Consider the following 22990-nt stretch of genomic DNA (forward strand, 5'->3'; position numbering starts at 1 on the left):
CTGCATTTACACTGACACAGTCCCTCTTGTTTTACTCTTAAACTTAACGTTAACATTTGTCATCCCTGGAAACTGAGATACTCTGCAGATGTACTAGATTAAAATATCTTCTCTGCACCACATACCTTTGTACCTGATGATTGCTTAAAAGGCAAAAAACGATTTGTGAAATAAATAATAAATACTACAGAATATTACACAAGTATCGTGTGTGTTTACATCCACAAAGTATTAAAGATTCTACCAAGAACCGACGGAACATTCGATCGATGAAAGCTAAAGTATTTCCCACTACAAACCTCGGTATGGTGAGGTTCTTCCACTGCTCAACTGAAAGGTTGGAAAGCTCCCTGCCAGGGACGTAGCACCAGTGATCAGGAGTCTGCATAGCCAGGTAGAACATGTTGACACTCATCAGATCAAAGCATGAGGCAAAGCAAACGAAGACGATGTTCAGCCTCATCTGGAACTTCCCCCTGGACCCAATGGCGTCCAGGACTTCCTCGAATGCTGGAGAAGCCTTTGTTTTTGTATTGCATTCTGGGTTTCCAGCCTTCTCCTGAAAATGAATAACGAAACAGCGGTGTTACTATCGCCATCACTGACAGGGAGCGGTAATGAGTCCCCAGCAAGACAGGCAGACATTTACTTTTTGTTTGTGCCTACAAAAGTTATTTACCTGCAGCATCAGGCAGCGAGAGCCGTAGTCTGCTGGTAGAGCATGTGGGCAATAGTTTTTTGTGTCTGTAGAGTTATCTGGTCCTGTTTTCAATTACCACAGCAGCAAAAATTAGCAGTCTCATTGACCCAAATTTATTTCGACAATATTTCAATTAGTTTTTATGTTTGTGTATAATCACTCAGTCCATTTTATTGCTGTTTTCTCTTACAGCTCTTCGTTGTTGAATTCAGTTCCTATGCACATGCGATTCAGTTGTGTCTGTATTTGTTTGAGATATTACTATTAGGTCCAGTAGCAGAAATGCTGTGTGAGTTAAGCGTTATGTCGTTACTATTTCGAGATTAACAACGACTGTGCAGCAATACAGTCTAAGACCAAAAAAAAGAAAAGAAAATAAAGAAATGACGCACCACAGAGAAATTATCCAAATGGGACGGAAATTTGTAGGTATGGTGTACATGTGCAGACTGCAAGCAAACAGGTCGTGAGAATTTCAGAGAAACTGGATGCTTAATTCAAGAGAATGAGCTTCACAAATAGAAAAAGTCAATAACACATTGGTCCACCTCTGGCCCTCATGGACACAGTCATTAAGTTGATACATAAGTTCATAGCATTATTCTGTAAGTTTAATGAACACAACAGATACACATAACGGAGACTTCAGTCATTAATAATAAATTCTCCTTCACCATTTACAATAGTCTCTCAATGCGGGAATAAGTTTTAGCATATTGAAATGAAGCCTCGTTAGTGATCAGTATATTTGAGTAGTAGAGCAAAGCAGCCATCAGCGCATTTTGTTAGTGCAGGTTGCCTACCTCAGAGGCAGATATGCACTCAGGGGCAAACCTATTGTTCTCCTTTGATTGACAGGTCCTTATCCTATTGTTCTACTAGGAGGATCCTTCCTTTTGATTGACAGACACTTAACCTATTGTGCACCTGCCCCCTCTAACTCCCATCCCCACTCAGGAAACCTCACCCCTCGCTGCTGCAGGTACACTTTCAGGTCTGAGTTATTCGATAGCCCGTCTCACTCTTATCAATTTGATTAAACTAATCAATTAATAAACTTCTTCCCCTCTGGTAAGCCCCCTCCCCTCCCAACATCCCTCCCAGAAATTGACAGGAAAAGAGACTCAGTTGATCGGTCATTTGGAGGGAATTCAATTGCAGTGTGTTGAATATTGTTTAAACACTTTAGAAAATGTATGGAATATTATTTAATTATTTATGGCGGTGTATGGAATACAGTTAATTTATTTAGCGCAAGAATTTGTCTAGAAATCGATTGCTGTGTATGGAATATATGGAAATTGGTGGAGAGGAAGGATCTCATAACAGGAAATTCAAGGGTATAAAAACATTCAGTTTGTGGGGATTGGATTTCTCTTGTTCATCATTCTCTGGTGTTTGGTAACGTGTAGGTCTTGTGAGGAGTGATTACATGGGGCAAACATGTTGCATAAGCTAATGTTCAGCACTGTAGACTGGGTGTTTTAACCTAAAGTTCGGCCCTTTGTTGGCACTTAACCTATAGTTCTGTTAGTGGTTTTCTATGTCACCCTCATTTCCTTAAACTATTGGACCACCTTTGATACCAAATTAGGCAATTACTTATGTTCTCCCACCATTTTCTGGTACACTTTTCGAATTTCACATGCTTTTGAACGTCATTGGTGGCGGATTCTTCTTTGTCACCCACCCCTTTAAACTATTGTACTGCATTGTACATAAAACTTGTTCAAACTGTTGTAGTGTTCTGCACTTAACCTGCTGTTCTGCTCCATGTGACCCACTCACACCCACCCTCTCTCTAACTGTTGCACTGCTAACACCATGTTGATGTATAAAATTTATGCAAATTAATAAAATCGATATTCTTCTCATGTATGGGGTAGTTTTTTTTTTAATTCATGGAATCCTATTGGTCGGTAAAATCGATGAAATATAGTTTAAACAAAAGATGGGTTCCATGAAACTTCCTGGCAGATTAAAACTGTGTACCCGACCGAGACTCGAACTCGGGACCTTTGCCTTTCGCAGGCAAGTGCTCTACCATCTTTTTTTTTTTTTTAATCTCATTTTGTTCGCTTTTGTTCGTTGCATCTGCTCGGGGCGGACGTCGTAAGACATCCGTTTTAAGTTCGTTGTTGATCGATTAGCTCAGTTTTTATTTATTACAGAGGGCTGCTAACCATCTGACTGAACACGCTGAGCTACCGTGCCGGCATCATCTGACCTACCGAAGCACGCCTTACGCCCAGTACTCACAGCTTTACTTCTGCCAGTATGTCGTCTCCTGCCTTCCAAACTTTACAGAAGCTCTCCTGCGAACCTTGCAGAACTAGCACTCCTGAAAGAAAGGATATAGCGGAGACATGGCTTAGCCACAGCCTGGGGGATGTTTCCAGAATGAGCTTTTCACTCTGCAGCGGAGTGTGCGCTGATATGAAACTTCCTGGCAGGTTAAAACTGTGTGCCCGACCGAGACTCTAACTCGGGACCTTTGCCTTTCGTGGGCAAGTGCTCTACCAACTGAGCTACCCAAGCACGACTTCACGCCCGGTACTCACAGCTCTACTTCTGCCAGTATCTCGTCTCCTACCTTCCAAACTTTACAGAAGCTCGCCTGCGAACCTTGCAGAACTAGCACTCCTGAAAGATAGGATACTGCGGAGACATGGCTTAGCCACAGCCTGGGGGATGTTTCCAGAATGAGATTTTCACTCTGCAGCGGAGTGTGCGCTGATATGAAACTTCCTGGCAGATAAAAACTGTGTGCCCGACCGAGACTCGAACTCGCGACCATGGCTAAGCCATGTCTCCGCTATATCCTTTCTTCCAGGAGTGCCAATTCTGCAAGGTTCGCAGGAGAGCTTCTGTAAGGTTTGGAAGGCAGGAGACGACATACTGGCAGAAGTAAAGCTGTGAATACCGGGCGTGAGGCGTGCTTCGGTAGCTCAGATGGTAGAGTACTTGCCCGCGAAAGGCAAAGGTCCCGAGTTCGAGTCTCGGTCGGGCACACAGTTTTAATCTGCCAGGAAGTTTCAAAAGATGGCTAATAAAAAACACTTCCTGCCACCCAATACCCGATGCTGAGGTCAGGGTGCACCGGCAGCCCCTGCAAAGTGATGACACGGCCATCAACTGCCGAGCCACTCACCGATGTCCATTCAGGTCCTACAAGCACGAGGCAGCAGCATCTCTTTCATACCTGAGACCCAAGAAATACCTGTCGAAACACATGTCCACCTAGACACCATTGCTGGTGCAACGACACACAGCTGCACTGCGAGTCCAGTGACGAGAGAGATGTTGCAATGCTTCTCAGAATAGGACGGGGTACGTTCTTCTTATCAGTCCTAATGGGACAGCCCACCCGTCACTGAATTCAGTCGCCAAACTGCTGCTGCTGCCAGTGTGGGAGCACCGTTCACCATTGTTTTCCGGAGACGAGACTTTCAGCGGCAAAAAAACTATTTTGTACACATCGCCATATTGCACAGGCAGTTAAATCCCACAAAAGATGTCTACAGATCATCAAATACATACAAGATTCACAAGAATATTGGGAACCAGGAATATATTTACCGGTGTAACTACAATTAAATATTACGATTGCTGCTTGCACTCTGACACCAATCGATGAACAGGTAATGAATCCTCTTGATGGCTGTGGTTCTGGAATGAATCTGAGTATCTATAGCGCACATAATTTACCTCTTAAAAATGTATCTCATACCCTCACAGTTATCAATGTGCTACCTCTACATCCCTCACGATAGGACACACACTCATTTTCTCCGGTCATGCCGCAACATAAGCCACAGTAACATTACACTGCAATATATACACATTTTACACAAACAGTGCAGTTATCTTTTATATCTGTACAGTGCCCGAAAAGTTATGGTATGCCTACACTCGCACCAGCCTAAAGGATGTATCTACACACTGTAAAACTTTCAGACATGTAGAATAAAAGATGGATTTTAAAAAAAATAGTGTGCATTTCTTTTGAAGTGACTCTCGTAGTACAGCTGCCAACACCTAGCGCAAATTCACCATATTTGGGATCGGGACGCGTAGTATAGCATTGTACTCGACTGCATCTAGTCGCCTCCACCCAAATATTCCGCATTTGCAATGCGTTTGCCCTGTTTTCTGTATGTCTGTGGATCACCTCTCACCACGTACAATGCAGTGGCCTGCGGCCTTAACTTAACGACCCAGAGCAGTGGCGTTTGCGTAGCATCGTCAGTGCTAACAGACAACGAACATTCCGTGAAAGTACCGCAGATGTGACTGTGGAACGTACGGCGAACGTATCCGTTAGGACAGTGCGGCGAAATATCGTTTGGACCCTAGACGACTGGAAAACCATGGCTTGGTCAGATGAGTCCAGATTTGAGTTGGTAGGGTTCGAGAGTGCCACAGAACAAGCCATGGACCAAGTTGTTAATAAGACACTGTGCAAGCTGGTGATGGCTCCATGGTGCTTCATAATGAATTGCCTATAAAATTGAGCTACTCGCTATGAGTTTGGTTTTGGTGCACAGTGATCACACATCGTTCCTAGCAAAATGTAGCTAAGATATTGAATAATTCTTTAAATTTGGTAGAGGATCTATATTTATCTATAGTCTCGAGAAAATGGTTTATAGGTAGTACAGTCAGAACTGCTTGCACAAGCAAATGATAAAGACAGAATAAAATATTCGTAACATCCATCGTATTTCGTGAACGATTTGAAACATCAAAACTAAATGTTAGAAAATGATAGCATGCAAAGGGGACAGTATGTTTCCATGTTTTTAATATTCGAATCTTTCTGACATACCACGATATGCAAGTAACTATGGATTTTTTCACTGGAATAATGTAATTATTTTGAGGTGGTCGATAGCTGATGAATCAGTAGCTTTATTTGTTGAAACAGCTGTCGGTTTGGGCAATGCCTCTCTTACCACATGATACTGGTTTATAAAACGTATTGCTGCAATAGCGACTCAAAGAGAGAACTCATCCCTTCCTCAGATACACAGCAACCATTAACAGCGGGCTCCGTCATCATTGCCTGCCTTGATGCATCTTTCCCCACTTCGAGCTTCCAGTTGTACGCATCTGTCGTTCCACATGTTCCTAGGCTCACAATGCAGAGACAGATCACAAAATAATGTGTCTGTACCTGTCTTAGTGTGGAACTGCTATTTTTCTCCGCTGCTTCTTCTTCAAGTGAACACTGTAGCGATTCTTTTTGGTTGTTGTTGTTGTGGTCTTCAGTCCTGAGACTGGTTTGATGCAGCTCTCCATGCTACTCTATCCTGTGCAAGCTTCTTCATCTCCAAGTACCTACTGCAACCTACATCCTTCTGAATTTGCTTAGTGTATTCATCTGTTGGTCTCCCCCTACGATTTTTACCCTCCACGCTGCCCTCCAATACTAAATTGGTGATCCCTTGATGCCTCAGAACATGTCCTACCAACCGATCCCTTCTTCTGGTCAAGTTGTGCCACAAACTCCTCTTCTCCCCAATCCTATTCAGTACCTCCTCATTAGTTATGTGATCTACCCATCTAATCTTCAGCATTCTTCTGTAGCACCACATTTCGAAAGCTTCTATTCTCTTCTTGTCCAAACTATTTACCGTCCATGTTTCACTTCCATACATGGCTACACTCCATTAAAATACTCGATGTTAACAAATTTCTCTTCTTCAGAAACGCTTTCCTTGCCATTGCCAGTCTACATATTATATCCTCTCTACTTCGACCATCATCAGTTATTTTGCTCCCCAAATAGCAAAACTCCTTTACTACTTTAAGTGTCTCATTTCCTAATCTAATACCCTCAACATCACCCGACTTAATTTGACTACATTCCATTATCCTCGTTTTGCTTTTGTTGATGTTCATCTTATATCCTCCCTTCAAGACACCATCCATTCCGTTCAACTGCTCTTCCAAGTCCTTTGCTGTCTCTGACAGAATTACAATGTCATCAGCGAACCTCAAAGTTTTTATTTCTTCTCCATGGATTTTAATACCTACTCCGAATTTTTCTTTTGTTTCCTTTACTGCTTGCTCAATATACAGATTGAATAACATCCGGGAGAGGCTACAACCCTGTCTGACTCCCTTCCCAACCACTGCTTCCCTTTCATGTCTCTCGACTCTTATAACTGCCATCTGGTTTCTGTACAAATTGTAAATAGCCTTTCGCTCCCTGTATTTTACCCCTGCCACCTTTAGAATTTGAAAGAGAGTATTCCAGTCAACATTGTCAAAAGCTTTCTCTAAGTCTACAAATGCCAGAAACGTAGGTTTGCCTTTCCTTAATCTTTCTTCTAAGATAAGTCGTAGTGTCAGTATTGCCTCACGTGTTCCAGTATTTCTACGGAATCCAAACTGATGTTCCCCGAGGTCGGCTAATCATACAGTAAAGCTGCATGCCCTCGGGAAAAATTACGGCCGTAGTTTTCCCTTGCTTTCAGCCGTTCGCAGTATCAGCACAGCAAGGCCGTTTTGGTTATTGTTACAAGGCCAGATCAGTCAATCATCCAGACTGTTGCCCTTGCAACTACTGAAAAGGCTGCTGCCCCTCTTCAGGAACCACACGTTTGTCTGGCCTCTCAACAGATACCCCTCCGTTGTGGTTGTACCTACGGTACGGCTATCTGTATCGCAGAGGCACGCAAGCCTCCCCACCAACGTCAAGGTCCATGGTTCATGGTTAATGGTGCTAAATCAGCCAGCCTGGGAAGGAGACATCTGTTGACAAAATGAAAGTGGTTAGAAATATAGCGATTGTGCTATATTATATGTGAATAGGTAGTAGGAGGCCAATACTGAGTTTGAATACTTCTAACAAACATTCGTTTTCACACAACACGTGTCAACCTTCAGTTGCCATGGCTTTAGTGCTAATTATATGTGCATTAACCTTTCTTTTTCAGTTATTATAGTAGTTGTCCATAGGACTGGCGACCGTAATTTTCCCCAAATCCCAAATATCTCATTAACGCCAGTTAATTGTTAACGTAACGACCGCACATTTACTTTCATTATTAACTTTACTCTTTTTCAAAATTAATTTCCACCAGTTTCATTTGCATTTTTCCTTTCATTTAGATGTAACCCTTTCCTCCCTCTTTACCGACAGATTAACTTCAGTGACGATTGCTTTTCCCAGATTTCCATTAGGTATATGCGGTTTAATTTTTCACTGTCATTAAGGTCGATAAGTGAGGGGGAGGTTACAACTTCCGTGGGTATCTGTCGGACAATGCACAGTCACCGTTCATAATGACAACTCCAAAAAATTCAATAGTGCGTAACGCAGCAAGTTTCTACGAGATGACATTCGTTGCAGTAAGGCACGCAGCCTTCTAGTACGGTGGATGCAGCATGGTTTTTTTTTTTTTTTTTCGCTTTGCTCACAGCACAGCTGACACTGCTTGCTGTGAGAACCGCATAGCACAACATTCAGTCGATATGAAGGTTCTTACTCTCTACGAATCTAAGTAATCCATATTAGTTATTATCCGATTTTGTTCAAATTTGGTACACAGGCCTTTGTTATTAATGGAATGATGCTGTCAAAATTTCAGATTTTTATTTATTATAGTTATTATTTATAACTATTTTTATAGTTATTATTTATTATAATTCTGAATTACCTAAAAGTCCTCAAGCCTACACTTGTTTTTTAAAACCAAGTTAGGAACAATAACAGATTTGAAGCCATTCCAAAGTTAGCAGTGCATAAAAATCAATTAATTAGGATTTTTTTAAACTTTAGTCACTATGCATTACGTAATACCAAAATCGGTCAAAGTTATTATTTGATTATATTTTTCCGTGTGAATGCGTGAGAATGATTGAGAGGGTGTATCTCGGACATACATTACAATTCAATATTGCATTTTACAAGAAACCCTGTAATAACGAACCGTGGGAAAGTTATGTTGGAACCACGATTCAGGTGGTGTATGTCGGTGTGCTCTTGCTTTTGTATAAAAGTAACCAGATTGGAAGCTAGAGGCCTAATAAGTTTATTTATCAATTTGAAGAATATTTCGCAGTTCGTTTATTTTGATTAAACAAAATACAAGAATTTGAAGTTTTGCTGACATTAATTACTATCGAATTAGTGATTGGATAAGGCAAGATTTGCCGCGATAATGATCTGGAAGGAACGTTCTAATTGGTCGTTTAGATCAACAGCCGATAAGAATTACGCCGTTCCCCTGCGAAAAGAGGAGTGTGCAGAGAGGAGAGTACCTCGAGAGAGAGAGCCGCTTGCTAGACGGTCTATGGATAACACGATGTCAGATCGCTTCATAAAAATACTGTGTAATATGAGGAAATAGTGAGCTAATTTCGGTTCGAACATATCGTGACTGAAGCGACTGCAGTTACGAACAATTCGATGAAGGTTTGGTGTTTCTAAATTAAATAGTTTGAGAGATATGAGCGTGTGAACTTTCTGGTCGTAGTAACAGCTCCGCGTGGCGTGTTTCGTGCTGTGCACGGAATATTTTGGCGAGCAACTCTTACGAAGAAGACCACTGAAACGACCGAATGTTTAACTCGCGAATAGTTGTGGGTCTGTGACTGGTAGAACGTGATAATTAGTCGGGTCGGACTTACTAAAATTATGGCTGCTTTTCTAGTGAATATTATATATTATACAGACAGTGAACTATGAATGATAACGTTTTACCATATTAAATACGGACTTGATAGCCAGTTCATGTGTTTCAATGTGAATAAAAAGCAGAGTTAATCTAATTTCAAAACGCATTTTTGCAAGTAGACTGAAGATCCCGAACGCCCGATTTTTTTTATCATGAACTTGCAGGAACTGGCTTTCAACAAGGGTTACGAGGTCTCTGTGTGGTACGTATTAGGTGGTGGTTTCATCATGGCTGCTTTACACTGCCCAACACCTATATGCTGCTACAGAGTGAAGGGACATGGGCAAGAATATGGTCGAGGTAGGTGGACTGGACGATAGCGATAACAAAAACGCAGACAACCGACCCCGTCACGCCGCAAGTGGTAGTATGCGCTGATGGTGTACTACTTGACGAACAATATGCAGTAAATCTGTCAGCCTTAGAGTACACAAAGATGTGATGTGAACTGATTTTAAGTGGGCTGCAAAAACATCAACAAAAGCGTAATAATGAGCATTTAAAAACCATTACAGTACAATGGGGATCTCAATAAAAACATAAACCCACACATAAGCGATAGGTGCATCACTAACAATACTGGAGAAAGACTGCATCAACTTACTGCTCTGTGGTCTTTTGCTTTCTATGCTTTGATTTTATAACATACCGCAAGAATTTAAATGCTCGAAGATAATCTCAATATTATCTACAACCTGGCAAATCAGCTGATAACCCTAAGAGTTATCGAAGAATAGCCCTGCTAAGTGTGACCTACAAGCTACTTGAACGGCTTATCGATAATAGACCCAGTACAAGATTACTTGAGACAGTCCCGCTTGAACAAGCAGGCATCCGGCCAAACGAAATTGCATAAATAAAATTCTGTTACTCTCCACCACCAACGAGCCAGGATTTCAAAGTAAACTTAAAAACCGCAGCTGCATTCATTCAGCTTTCGATGGGCAACAATACAGTCCGAAGAGAAGTGATATATTCTGTTCAAGCTTCTTCGTGTAATTCCTTGCAAACCAACATCTCGACTAATCAACAATATGCTAAATGACCGAGTGTTCCAAGTAGTCTTGGTATACAACATCAGATCACCAAGTAAATAAAAAAAGATTTACCACACGGATCAGTTCTTCCTCCGTTTCTCAACAGTTCGTACAAAACAGACACGCCAAAATCAAAATCAAGGAAGTTTGATAACGTCAACGACTAAATACTTGCAACAACGTGTAGCTACAACTAACAGTCAAAAGCAGTTCTAACGGAGATCTAGTTGTTCTGTGAAATATCTTTCCCAAATGGTGACTCCAATCTAACGCCACCAAAACGGAGGTTTCCTGCTTTCACCTAATTAATAAACACATCAGAAGAAAACGCAACATACAATTTGAAAACACCACACTTACAATACAACCCCTAAGCATCTTGGGGTAACCCCAGATAGACCCCTCTCTTTTAGAGGTCATCTATCAAAAATACCCGAAATACTGAAAACGAGAAACAGCTTTATCCAAAAGATGTGTGTCACAACCTGGGGAGCATCGGCTTCCACCCTATGTTTCTCTGCTCTGAGTCCAGTTTTCTCAAGCGACGATTATTGTGCTCCAGTTTGGCTAAGTAGTCCATATGTATAAGAAACAGACGTCCAGCTAAATAACACCGTGAGAATGATTGCTAGTGTCATCAGTCAACGCCTACGGAATGTCAGTACGCCGGCCGGAGTGGCCGAGCGGTTCTAGGCGCTACAGTCTGCAACCGCGCGACTGTACGGTCGCAGGTCCGAATCCTGCCTCAGGCATGGCTGTGTGTGATGTCCTTAGGTTAGTTAGGTTTAAATAGTTCTAAGTCTAGGGGACTGATGACCTCAGAAGTTAAGTCCCATAGTGCTCAGAGCAATTTGAACCATTTTGTCTACCAGTACGAAACCACATTCCATCCCGTCAACTACGACGCATAAATGCTCTCACGAACGAGTACAAAAAGATCTGGAATAATAAAGATCTACCAATCCATGAAGATACTGGTGACGCAAACCACAACTGATTTTGCTCTGGACGACTGCCACCTAAAATAGAAAAGGTCGCTGGGAGAGATGAGTTGCACCTTACCAAAGTATGGACTCAAGAATGGACTAGATAAAAATATAATACTGTGCCGTATATCATCCAAAAACAGAGATTTAACTTGCCACGCAAAACACGGTCAATCCGAAACAGAATTAGAATTTAACATGGGGGATGCGCATAGTTTGGACGACTGATTGCTGCTCTCCATAATTTGTAAAAAACACTTTAGTTTTCGACAAATATTTCGCAGAGAAGTGCTCTGCACATATTGTATGTATGCAAATTCCATTCACATCACTTATCGTTCTGAAAGTATTTGTATGGAGTGTAGCCATGTATGGAAGTGAAACGTGGACGATAAATAGTTTAGACAAGAAGTGAATAGAAGCTTTCGAAATGTGGTGCTACAGAAGGATGCTGAAGATTAGATTGGTAGATCACATAACTAATGAGGAGGTATTGAATAAAATTGGGGAGAAGAGCAGTTTGTGGCACAACTTGACTAGAAGAAAGGATCAGTTGGTAGGACATGTTCTAAGGCATCAAGGGATCACCAATTTAGTACTGGAGGGCAGCATGGAGGGTAAAAATCTTAGAGGGAGACCAAGAGATGAATACACTAAGTAGATTCAGAAGGGAGTAGGCTGCATTGGGTACTGGAAGATGAAGAAGCTTGCACAGGATAGAGTAGCATGGAGAGCTGCATCAAACCAGTCTCAGGACTGAAGACCACAAGAACAACATCGTTGACATCAAGAATTAGATGGGGAAGACTTTTAAAACCGCTTGAACATTTGCAGTTGGATACGACAACAACTAGCAGCCTATGAGGATTTTATTTCACAGATAATTTTCTCTTATGAATCAACTTTTACGAATCGCAGTCAATTGAATCGGTATAATACTCGTTGTTGGCAAGTAAAGAATCCCCATTGGATAAAGCAAACTGACCGTCATAAATGTGAAAGATATTACACCAAAAAGGTGCACAAAGCAATTGCATTCCGGAGTCTTTTTTGCTATAAAACCGGTTTCTTATTGAAGATTTTAGAACGACAGCCTGGTCATACATAAAGCACACCAGAGGCAAGACACAATCAATACCTTCACTGTGCGATAACAAGGGTGAAGTCACTGATGACGGTGCCACTTAAGCAGAGTTATTAAACACGGTTTTCCGAAACTCCTTCACCAAAGAAGACGAAGTAAATATTCCTGAATTCCAATCAAGAACAACTGCCAAGATGAGAAACATAGAAGTAGATATACTCGGTGTAACAAAGCAGCTGAAATCACTTAATAAAGGCAATGCCAGATTGTATACCAGTCAGGTTCCTCGCAGAGTATGCTGATAAAATAGCTCCATATTTAGCAATTATATACAACCACTCGCTCACAGAAAGGTACGTACCTATAGACTGGAAAATTGCTCAAGTCACACCAATACCCAAAAAGGAAACTACAGGCCTATATCACTAACGTCGATTTGCAGTAGGTTTTTAGAACATATACTGTATTCGAACATTATGAAGTACCACGAAGAAAACGATTTATTGACATATAGTCAGGACGGATTCAGAAAATATCGTTCTTGTCAAACACAACTAGCTCTCTATACTCATGAAGTAATAAGTGCTATCGACAGGGGATGTCAAATTGATTCCATATTTTTAGATTTCCAGAAGGCTTTCGACACCGTTCCTCACAAGCGTCTTCTAATCAAACTGCGTGCCTGCGGATTATCGCCTCAGTTGTGCGACTGGATTCGTGATTTCCTTTCAGAAAGGTCACAGTTCGTAGTAATAGACGGGGAAAGTCAGGCGTTTTTCGTTGCGACGGGATCTTCTCATGATATTTCAATCACCAGTTTTCTTCTGTGATTGCGAAAACATTCTGTTGGCACCCACCTACATAGGGAGAAATGATCATCACGATAAAATAAGAGAAATCAGGGCTCGCACGGAAAAATTTAAGTGCTCGTCTTTCCAGCGTGCTGTTCGAGAATGGAACGGTAGAGAGACAGCATGAAGGTGGTTCATTGAACCCTCTGCCAGGCACTTTATTGTGAATAGCAGAGTAATTACGTGGATGTAGAAATATTAACATTCTTAAACAGTTTTTAACGCAATTTGATTTTTGTCGATTACAGCGCTATCTATAACGCACTGAAAAAAAAATTACTGCAGAAGTTACGCATTTTTCCGAGAGAATCCGAATCCTCAATAGAAAGTAGGCCCCCTCCCTCTCCCGCCCCTTGGGGGTGGGGCAGGGGGGTGGAGTTTGGTGTCATTGGAGGTCCCTCTTCGAGATGAACAATTTTTCTTTTTTAATCTGATTTGTAGTTTTTCAAATAATACCAAAACAGTTTCAAATGCCTCATCGTGTATAACTGTGTAAATATATAATGCAGGGTGCGTTTGTTGTTTTGTAATTGGGCAGAAGTTTCACAGTACCTCTAGTGCTTGCAGTTCGCCGTTGCCGATGTCTTTCTCCATCCCTGCACAAAGACTTCCGTTCAAGAGGACAGCACGTTCGCTCACTGGGACAGCTTGTGACGCAGGAGACTGGAGTCCCGTATCACAGCAACTGCTGTCATACTGGGTATCCGCTGACGTCAACTGGAGTAGGAAACCATTTTCTTGTTTGCATTTGTGAGGTAATAACACAAGTGATGAAATTCATGTCTAATGGGTGTATGAGTAACAAATGGACGAAGATGAGACGTATCTAACTATCTGACAAGTCAAGAGGACGATAATTTATGAACACAAATGTTCTCATTTTGAGGCTGCTTATGCTATAACCACAGATGGCTGTGAGCACCCGAGAAGAACCAGACTTCTTCGACAGCCCACCATGTCCCGTTCCCGAAGAACATAAACAGATGACAGAGTGTAGAACATGATCAGCATTCTTTCTTAACACAATACAAATTCAATACTGTAGCTTATTTTTCTTTAGTTGCTCCATTTGCTGATTTCAGTTGGCTTTCGAGAACATCAGTACACCAGACATAAAATAGCGTGTTGAGCAAAAGGTAAGCTACTTTTCGTTCAGGACAGATCTCACTTTACATTGCTGTGAGCAAACGGTACGTTGCCAGAATTTTCAGGTGTTGTGCTAAGTAAGCAGTTTAACTTACAGTGGACAGAGAAGGTAATCTTAAACAGATATTTTCTTCCGAGCTGAGCAGTATTTTATTTTGCGGTTATTTCAAGTCAGGCATTGCGCTTCATGTTACGTAACTTTCATAACGTACTTTAGTACTAGTTACAGTTTCATAGTTTTCACTGAGCACACAATTAGTTTCTTTTGGGATTTAACTAGATTCACTTTCGTCATTTAATATTCAGCATTTTCTTTTGGGATTTAATTAGATTGGCTTTCATTATTTCGAATTTAGAATTTCACCGAGATAAAAGTTTTGTTTCACCACACAGTTCAAAAGTCAGTACAGGGCAACCGAACAGTCAGTATTTCTCAGTCATTGAATAAGATATCTCAAGGACACATTAGACGAGAAGAAAGTTTTTGGAAAAGGATATTCAGTATTTCATATGTAGACAAATTACATATAAAGCTTATACGATTAACGTTGAACCTCATACATTAATCTGCGAGAAACGGGAAGAATTTCATATTGAAAAATGATCCAAAAGAAGAATCGTTGAATAGAGTTCTCAAAACCAAATATCCTTTCCAGAAAGGTTACTTAATATTTTCCACCGATTCGACACTCCTATCCAAAAAATGTTTATGATGAGAAATCTTAAGGAGACATTGCACGAGGAGAAAGTTTTTGGAAAAGGATATTTAGTATTTACTATGTAGGTAAATTATATATAAAGCTTATACAATTAACGTTGAACCTCATACATTAATCTGCGAGGAAGTGGAAGAATTTCATATTGAAAATGGTCTAAAAGTAGAATCGTTGAATAGAGTTCTCAAAACCAAATATCCTTTTCAGGAAAGTTACTTAATATTTTCCACCGATTCGACACTACTTTCCAAAAAAGTTTATGATGAGAACAATTTGACTACGCTTAAAGAGAGAAACAAATAAGAAAGATAATTTTTGGCACCTACCTAGTTGCACGTAACACTCCTGTACCTAACGATAGCGGTAGTGGCCTATCGACACACAGATTCCAAGAGACAAAGAGGGCGTAGAGCAGCCATCTTGATTCATCACATCCACCACCCACAACTCTCTTTGATTGGCCAGAACTGAGACCGAAGCGGGCAAACCTTACGCAGTGGCGCGACGAATAGGATTAATACCAGGGTCAGACGTCACTAGAAGCCACGCAAGCAACGTTCACGGAATGATCCTCGAATCAGTCTTACACTATTCGCGTTAAATGCGCTGGTGATTTCTTTTCTTTGAGGTGGAGGTGGTCTGCAATGCGCTGTACACGATAAAACAGACGTTTATTATCGAACAAGACGTCTTTGTATCTCTTGCAGGCGGAAGAAAACTGCAGAAATACCAAGGGACACCGTGCCCTCCTATGTAAACATCCACTGTACAACAATGGCTCCAACACGCACCTAAGCACTGCCTCCTTAGCGAGCAGGATGCACCGTCTCGTTTTCGACAGACTCTTGCACAGTGGACGGTGTAGAACTGTTACCGGGAGGTTACGCGACTTTCCACCGCTGGCATAAGCCACGGCAGTAAAGTGGTGTGTATGTGTTACAGTCGGCTGCCTGCAAACTGGGGCACAAAATGGCTCGACGTCGGTACGTGACACACTGAAAGGAAAAAGCTACCGTGTTCGGACGTGCACGTGACCACACAATGAATGAATTGCCCGACTTGTTTACGCATTTACGGCGACTGTCCTATGTGTCTCCAAGAAATGGTGTAATATTGACAGCCGTGTAACACGAGGTAGGAACAATGGTGGCGGAAAGATCCTAACCGACAGGCACCCGAGGAAGCGTGTCAGTGACAACGGGCTTGAATTGCAACATGAAATGCTGCTGTCTGTGAATGCAGGTCCGTCATAACCAGTCCGCGAGCGAGCACTGTGAAAGGGACAGCATGCAATGAACACTGGGTCCGTTACCTCGCAAGAGGGCAGTGCCCACAGAAGCACAGAAAACGGCACGTGTTCTGCTCGTCAGCGACCGCAGAGACTGGACAGCAACTGACTGACAGCGATCTAAAATGGTGCTAGGGACAGAATTTCCTGTGGCGTTATTTTCAAATTTTCTGATAATTACTTCAAGCACACTACTGGCCATTAAAATTGCTACACGAAGAAGAAATGCAGATGATAAACGGGTATTCATTGGACAAATATATTATACTAGAACTGACATGTGATGACACTTTCACGCAATTTGGGTGCATAGATCCTGAGAAATCAGTACCCAGAACAACCACCTCTGGCCGTAATAACGGCCTTGATACGCCTGGGCATTGAGCCAAACAGAGCTTGGATGGCGTGTACAGGTACAGCTGCCCATGCAGTTTCAACACGATACAACAGTTCACCAGGAGTAGTGACTGGCGTATTGTGACGAGCCAGTTGCTCGGCCACCATTGACCAGACGTTTTCAGTTGGTGAGAGATCTGGAGAATGTGCTGGCCAGGGCAGCAGTCGAACATTTCCTGTATGCAAAAAGGTACAGGACCGGCAACATGCGGTCGTGCATTATCCTGCTGAAATGTAAGGCTTCGTAGGGATCGAATGAAGGGTAGAGCCACGGGTCGTAACACATCTGAAATGTAACGTCCACTGTTCAAAGTGCCGTCAGTGCGAACAAGAAGTGATCGAGACGAGTAACCAATGGCACCCCATACCATCACGCCAGGTGATTCTAAACACGCCAGGAATATTTGTCAGGGTATGTCAGAATCTTGTTCACCGATGTCATGCTTGCACTGAGGTTGGTGGCCGTCAGTTTCAGCACATTTTGTGCTGTACCAGTGGTACATTCATTGTGTCAATGACAATATATGCAGTTAACTGTAACTAATGTAAATAAAAAAGTGCACGATAATGTGATTTTGTTCCTATTATCTCCGTAAGCTGGCTTCTCCGACCCCAGATTTCCCACATCAAATTGCTCAGTGGAGCATCCTCAATGTCCTCTAAGATTTTTGCACGTTCTTACGGAAACACCATGTATAATAGTCCTTCCAGTGTGAAATTTAAATGGATGCTTCCTTCTTTATACATGTCACTACTTCAGCTCGCTCCTACACATCATACCAAAAGTAGTCACGTTCTCCTAGATGTATTTGCAACGAAATTCGCAAACAGAGTAATTCGTACCTCTCAAATATTTACACCTACCATGTCTGCCGATGATATAATTTTCGTGATGCACTCACTAGAATTTCCCAGAAAAAACCACAGCTGACTACATACCGAGACCTCAAACATACACTACTGGCCATTAAAATTACTACACCACGAAGATGACGGGCTACAGACGCGAAATTTAGCCGTCAGGAAGAAGATGCTGTGATATGCAAATGAGCAGAGCATTCACACAGGGTTGGCGCCGGTGGCGACACCTACAACGTGCTGACATGAGGAAAGTTACCAACCGATTTCTCACACACAAACCGTAGTTGACCGGCGTTGCCTGGTGAAACACTGTTGTGATGCCTCGTGTAAGGAGGAGAAATGCGTACCATCACGTTTCCGACTTTGATAAATGTCGGATTGTAACCTATCGCGATTGCGGTTTATCGTATCGCGACATTGCTGTTCGCGTTGGTCGTGATCCAATGACTGTTAGCAGAATATGAAATCGCTGGGTTCAGGAGGGTAATACGGAACGCCGTGCTGGATCCCAACGGCCTCGTATCACTAGCAGTCGAGATGACAGGCATCTTATCCGCATGGCTGTAACGGATCGTGCAGCCACGTCTCGATCCCTGAGTCAACAACAACCATCTACACGAACAGTTCGACGACGTTTGCAGCAGCATGGACTATCAGCTCGGAGACCACGGCTGCGGCTACCCTTGACACTGCATCACAGACAGGAGCGCCTGCGATGGTGAACTCAACGACGAACCTGGGTGCACGAATTGCAAAACGTCATTTTTCGGATGAATCCAGGTTCTGTTTACAGCATCATTGATGGTCGCATCCGTGTTTGGCGACATCGCGGTGAACGCACATTGGAAGCGTGTATTCGTCATCGCCATACTGGCGTATCACCCGGCGTGATGGTATGGGGTGTCATTGCTTACACGTCTCGGTCACCTCTTGTTCGCATTGACGGCACTTTGAACAGTGGACGTTACATTTCAGACGTGTTCCGACCCGTAGCTCTACCCTTCATTCGATCCCTGCAAAACACTACATTTCAGCAGGATAATGCACGACCACATGTTGCAGGTCCTCTACGGCCTTCCTGGATACAGAAAACGTTCGACTGTTGCGCTGGCCAGCACATTCTCCAGATCTCTCACCAACTGAAAACGTCTGGTCAATGGTGGCCGAGCAACTGGCTCGTCACAATACGCCACTCACTACTCTTGATGAACTGTGGTATCGTGTTGAAACTGCATGGGCAGCTGTACCTGTACACGCTATCCAAGCTCTGTTTGAATCAATGCCCAGGCGTATCAAGGCCGTTATTACGGCCAGAGGTGGTTGTTCTGGGTATTGATTTCTCGGGATCCATGCACCCAAATTGCGTGAAAATGTAATCACATGTCAGTTCTAGTATAATATATTTGTGCAAAGAATACCCGTTTATCATCTGCATTTCTTCTTGGAGTAGCAATTTTAATGGCCAGTGGTGTATGTACGAAATAGTCGAAAAGATGAACAGTGTAAACTTACCAAATAATCCAAGAAAAGCGTTTTTAACCTTTTAGCACCAGCTTACATGGACATATAGTTGACTTGTTTATCTTCATTATTGTTGGATGTGTGAAGCACAGTAGGTGGTTAGTCAGACCTTATGTACACCCCTAACCCAACCCCTCGTGTATTACATGTGTCATGTGTTAGCAAGATGTGGCCATCCAGATTTACCAAACTTGGGGGGGGGGGGGGGTTACTTGGTTTGAGCCAGGTCTCAGCATAAGTATTACATGGGTGTCTGTGTCTTGAAGTATAGGACAGTAATCGCCGAGATGAGCTATCTGAGACTGGCCATTTGCGTGTACAATGTGGAGCTTAGTACGTTCAGCTTCACAGCGTACGAGGATGCCGCTGCAGTACTTTAGTAACTTAGAGTCGGCGCTGGCGAGGGAACAAAGAAAGCGAAGCGCGCTGATGGGACTGTGGGTTCGCGGAAGTGAAACCAGTAGAGGGGGGGGGGGAGGGGGGGGAGAGGAGGTTTCGCGGCCAAGGCCAGCAGGCTTTGCAGTAGTCGTTAAATAGCCGACTGGTGACAGGAAAAGAAACTTGAAACTGCCTGGCAGACTAAAACCGTGTGCCGGACCGAGACTCGAACTCGGAACCTTTGCCTTTCGCGGGCAAGTGCTCTACCATCTGAGCTACCCAAGCACGACTCCCGCCCCGTCCTCACAGCTTTACATCTGCCACTACCTCGTCTCCTGCCTTCCAAACTCCACAAAAGCTCTCCTGCGAACGTAGCTCAGATGGTACAGCACTTGCCTGCGAAAGGCAAATGTCCCGAGTTCGAGTCTCGGTCCGGCACACAGTTTTAATCTGCTAGGAAGTTTCATATCAGCGCACATTCCGCTGCAGAGTGAAAATCTCATTCTGAAAAGAAACGTGCTAAACAGAGCTAGAATTGTCTGTGCACAAGTGTACTGAAAGTAAGGTTAACGGAATAAAAACAGAGTGTGCTAGTAATGGTGCTAATGATGAGTAGCAACAAAAACATGACAGTAAATTGCTAAAAAAATGGAGGTAAGACGAAACTCGGTACAGTAGTTGACGTAGTACATAAGATACAATGACAAACGGGAATTAGTAACGAAATAAAACAAAAGAATTAACATATGAGTTAAGCTATGATAACAATATAAAAACACACTGTCGCAGCACCAAGAGTTGACATGTTCTCAGTTCCTAAAGCACAGGCTTTGAGTTCATTTACATTGCAAATTGATCTGTTTTCCATTTTCGATCTTCACCATTATCCTGCTATTGTTTTATAGCCCAAATCTCGAAATCACACTGTTCAAAATGCTTAATCTTTCAGAGGCGAGATCCTCTCGCATCATCAGACCTGACTTCGCGAGTTTCTCCTTTGCTATGAAGATTTCAGATCTACGAGACGAATTGCACTATTATTGCTCTAGGTTTTGTAGGGCCTGGTGTCCTAGGTCCCAGTCCACGACTTCTGTCAATGTGGTACAGTGCCACCTGCAGGCCTAAGTTCTCGCAACAAGATTCGCCACTAATTTGTCTGTGTTCTCTGTGCTATTCTGTTGAATTCCGTACGGTCTGAGATTATCGCATCTCTGATGTTTTTCGAATTCGTCAGACTTTTAAATTGTATGACTAACATATCTGGCAAATTACCTGCTTTGTGATGCAGCTTGTTAGGCGGAATATGTATTAGACTTTATCTCGCAGTTGTACGGGGCTTTCAGTGGTTAAAGTTTATTTTGTACTCTGAAAAAATTAATTTCTTTGTGAAGCTAAGCATCTTTACCCTTACAGTACGTGAAGTCTATTTATAGTTTGTATAGCAGATACCTAGACTTAGTATTAATGTAGTGTAGAAACATTTAAAAGCACCCAAATAAGTTTAAAATGTATGGCGTCGTTTTATACATAGCGCAACCATTTTTTATGTATGTACATTTTAAGATAATGTTCGCTATATATGGTTTACAGCTGATTCGATCTGATAATTGTGCTGCTATATGTGTTGCCAACTGTAAAAATGTAAATGTTCATGTTTCGAAGACCGAATTCTGCACATTTTATTATTTCATTTTATTTAACCACGAAGCGAAACAGGTCATGTTAAATCTACAATTTTCAAATATTGTCTAACTACACTTCATGTGATTCATCGTTCTACTAAACATGTAATCATAACCTACAGGCAGACAGAAATACAGACGGATAAGAAGAAAATTTATGTGATATAATTACAACTAAGAGTTTTCGGACTTGTTCGATTACTTATACCGTGAAACCTTGCTTTGAGCTAAATTTTATGATTCTTGGTCAGCGGGAAGTACCCTAAGGGTTTTGGTGAGTGAGTTTGCGACTATAGTTATACGTGACATAAATGGCGTATCTTTTGCATGAATTCACTCAGAGCCCTAAATTCTGTACACAGCCAAGGGAACGTAAACCGTAGTGTGTGACATAAATTTCAGCTTGATACCTCTACCTGTTCCTGAGAAAAACAAGTCTTAACTGTCGGACAGTGAGACAACAAACCGATCCTATAACGGCTTTGTTTCCACCGACTGGCGTACGGAACCCTAAAAGAGAGTGGACAAAGACATTTATCTTTTTTTAGCCGAATAAAAACGTGTTTCTGCATTTATGGGAGCCCAAATTACGCAAAAACACTGATAGTTATCGCTGATAAATATTATTATCATTATTAACAGCAGTTTTATCAAATTGTCACTTTTCTTTCAAGGTTACACTTTTTTCAAATAGCGGAACCTAAGAAATATGGCTTATTGTTCCATGAAAACATGGAGCGGCTATTGATGCTTTTCGAAATAGTAATGCTGACATAAACGTAATTCGCAAGACGTACTGCAAATACGCCAGGCATACGACGGTTCAAATGGTTCAAATGGCTCTGAGCACTATGGGACTTGACATCTGTGGTCATCAGTCCCCTACAACTTAGAACTACTTAAACCTAACCAACCTAAGGACCTCACACCCATCCATGCCCGAGGCAGGATCCGAACCTGCGACCGTAGCGGTCACGCGGTTCCGGACTGAAGTGCCTAGAACCGCACGGCCAAATCCACTTTGAGGAGGAGGGTGAGAACAACGCTGCCCTTCAATACTAAATTGGTGATCCCTTGATGCCTCAGAACATGTCCTACCAACCGATCCCTTCTCCTAGTCAAGTTGTGCCACAAATTTCTCTTCTCCCAAATTCCATTCAGTACCTCCTCATTACTTATGTGATCTACCCATCTGATCTTCAGCATTCTTCTGTAGCACCACATTTCGAAAGCTTTTATTCTCTCCTTGTCCAAACTATTTATCGTCCATGTTTCACTTCCATACGTGGCTACACTCCATAAAAATACTTTCAGAAACGACTTCCTAACACTTAAATCTATACTCGATGTTAACAAATTTCTTTTCTTCAGAAACGCTTTCCTTACCATTGCGGGTTTACATTTTATATCCACTCTACTTCGACAATCATGAGTTATTTTGCTCCCCACATAGTAAAACACATCTACTACTTTAAGTGTCTGATTTCCTAATCTAATTTCCTCGGCATCACCCGATTTAATTCGACTACATTCCGGGTCGGCCTGTGTGGCCGAGCGGTTCTAGGCGCTTCAGTCTGGAACCGACCACTTGGGTTTCAAATAGCACAATGAGACCCTAAAGTTCATCTTCAAGCTCCACAAATAGGCCTATATCATG

At 42.3% G+C, this 22990-nt stretch overlaps 1 protein-coding gene across 2 annotated transcripts in view; it reads right to left on the reverse strand.

The window, feature by feature from the left end:
• The window catches only part of LOC124789972 (steroid transmembrane transporter SLC22A24-like), a 107207-nt gene that overhangs the window by 79328 nt on the left and 4889 nt on the right, over positions 1–22990 (reverse strand). The window contains exons 1-2 of one of the 2 annotated variants that reach the window (XM_047257511.1): positions 13898–14029; positions 300–559 (exon numbers count right to left, since the gene is read on the reverse strand). In XM_047257511.1, the coding sequence (XP_047113467.1) occupies positions 300–559; positions 13898–13939 (302 nt within the window). In that variant the 5' untranslated portion in view covers positions 13940–14029. Of the gene's footprint in view, positions 1–299; positions 560–13897; positions 14030–22990 lie in introns of those variants that run through there. The other variant, XM_047257510.1, reaches the window with a different exon arrangement.

The sequence above is a fragment of the Schistocerca piceifrons genome, chromosome 3 (genome assembly GCF_021461385.2).
Source record: "Schistocerca piceifrons isolate TAMUIC-IGC-003096 chromosome 3, iqSchPice1.1, whole genome shotgun sequence".
Classification (NCBI taxonomy): domain Eukaryota; kingdom Metazoa; phylum Arthropoda; class Insecta; order Orthoptera; family Acrididae; genus Schistocerca; species Schistocerca piceifrons.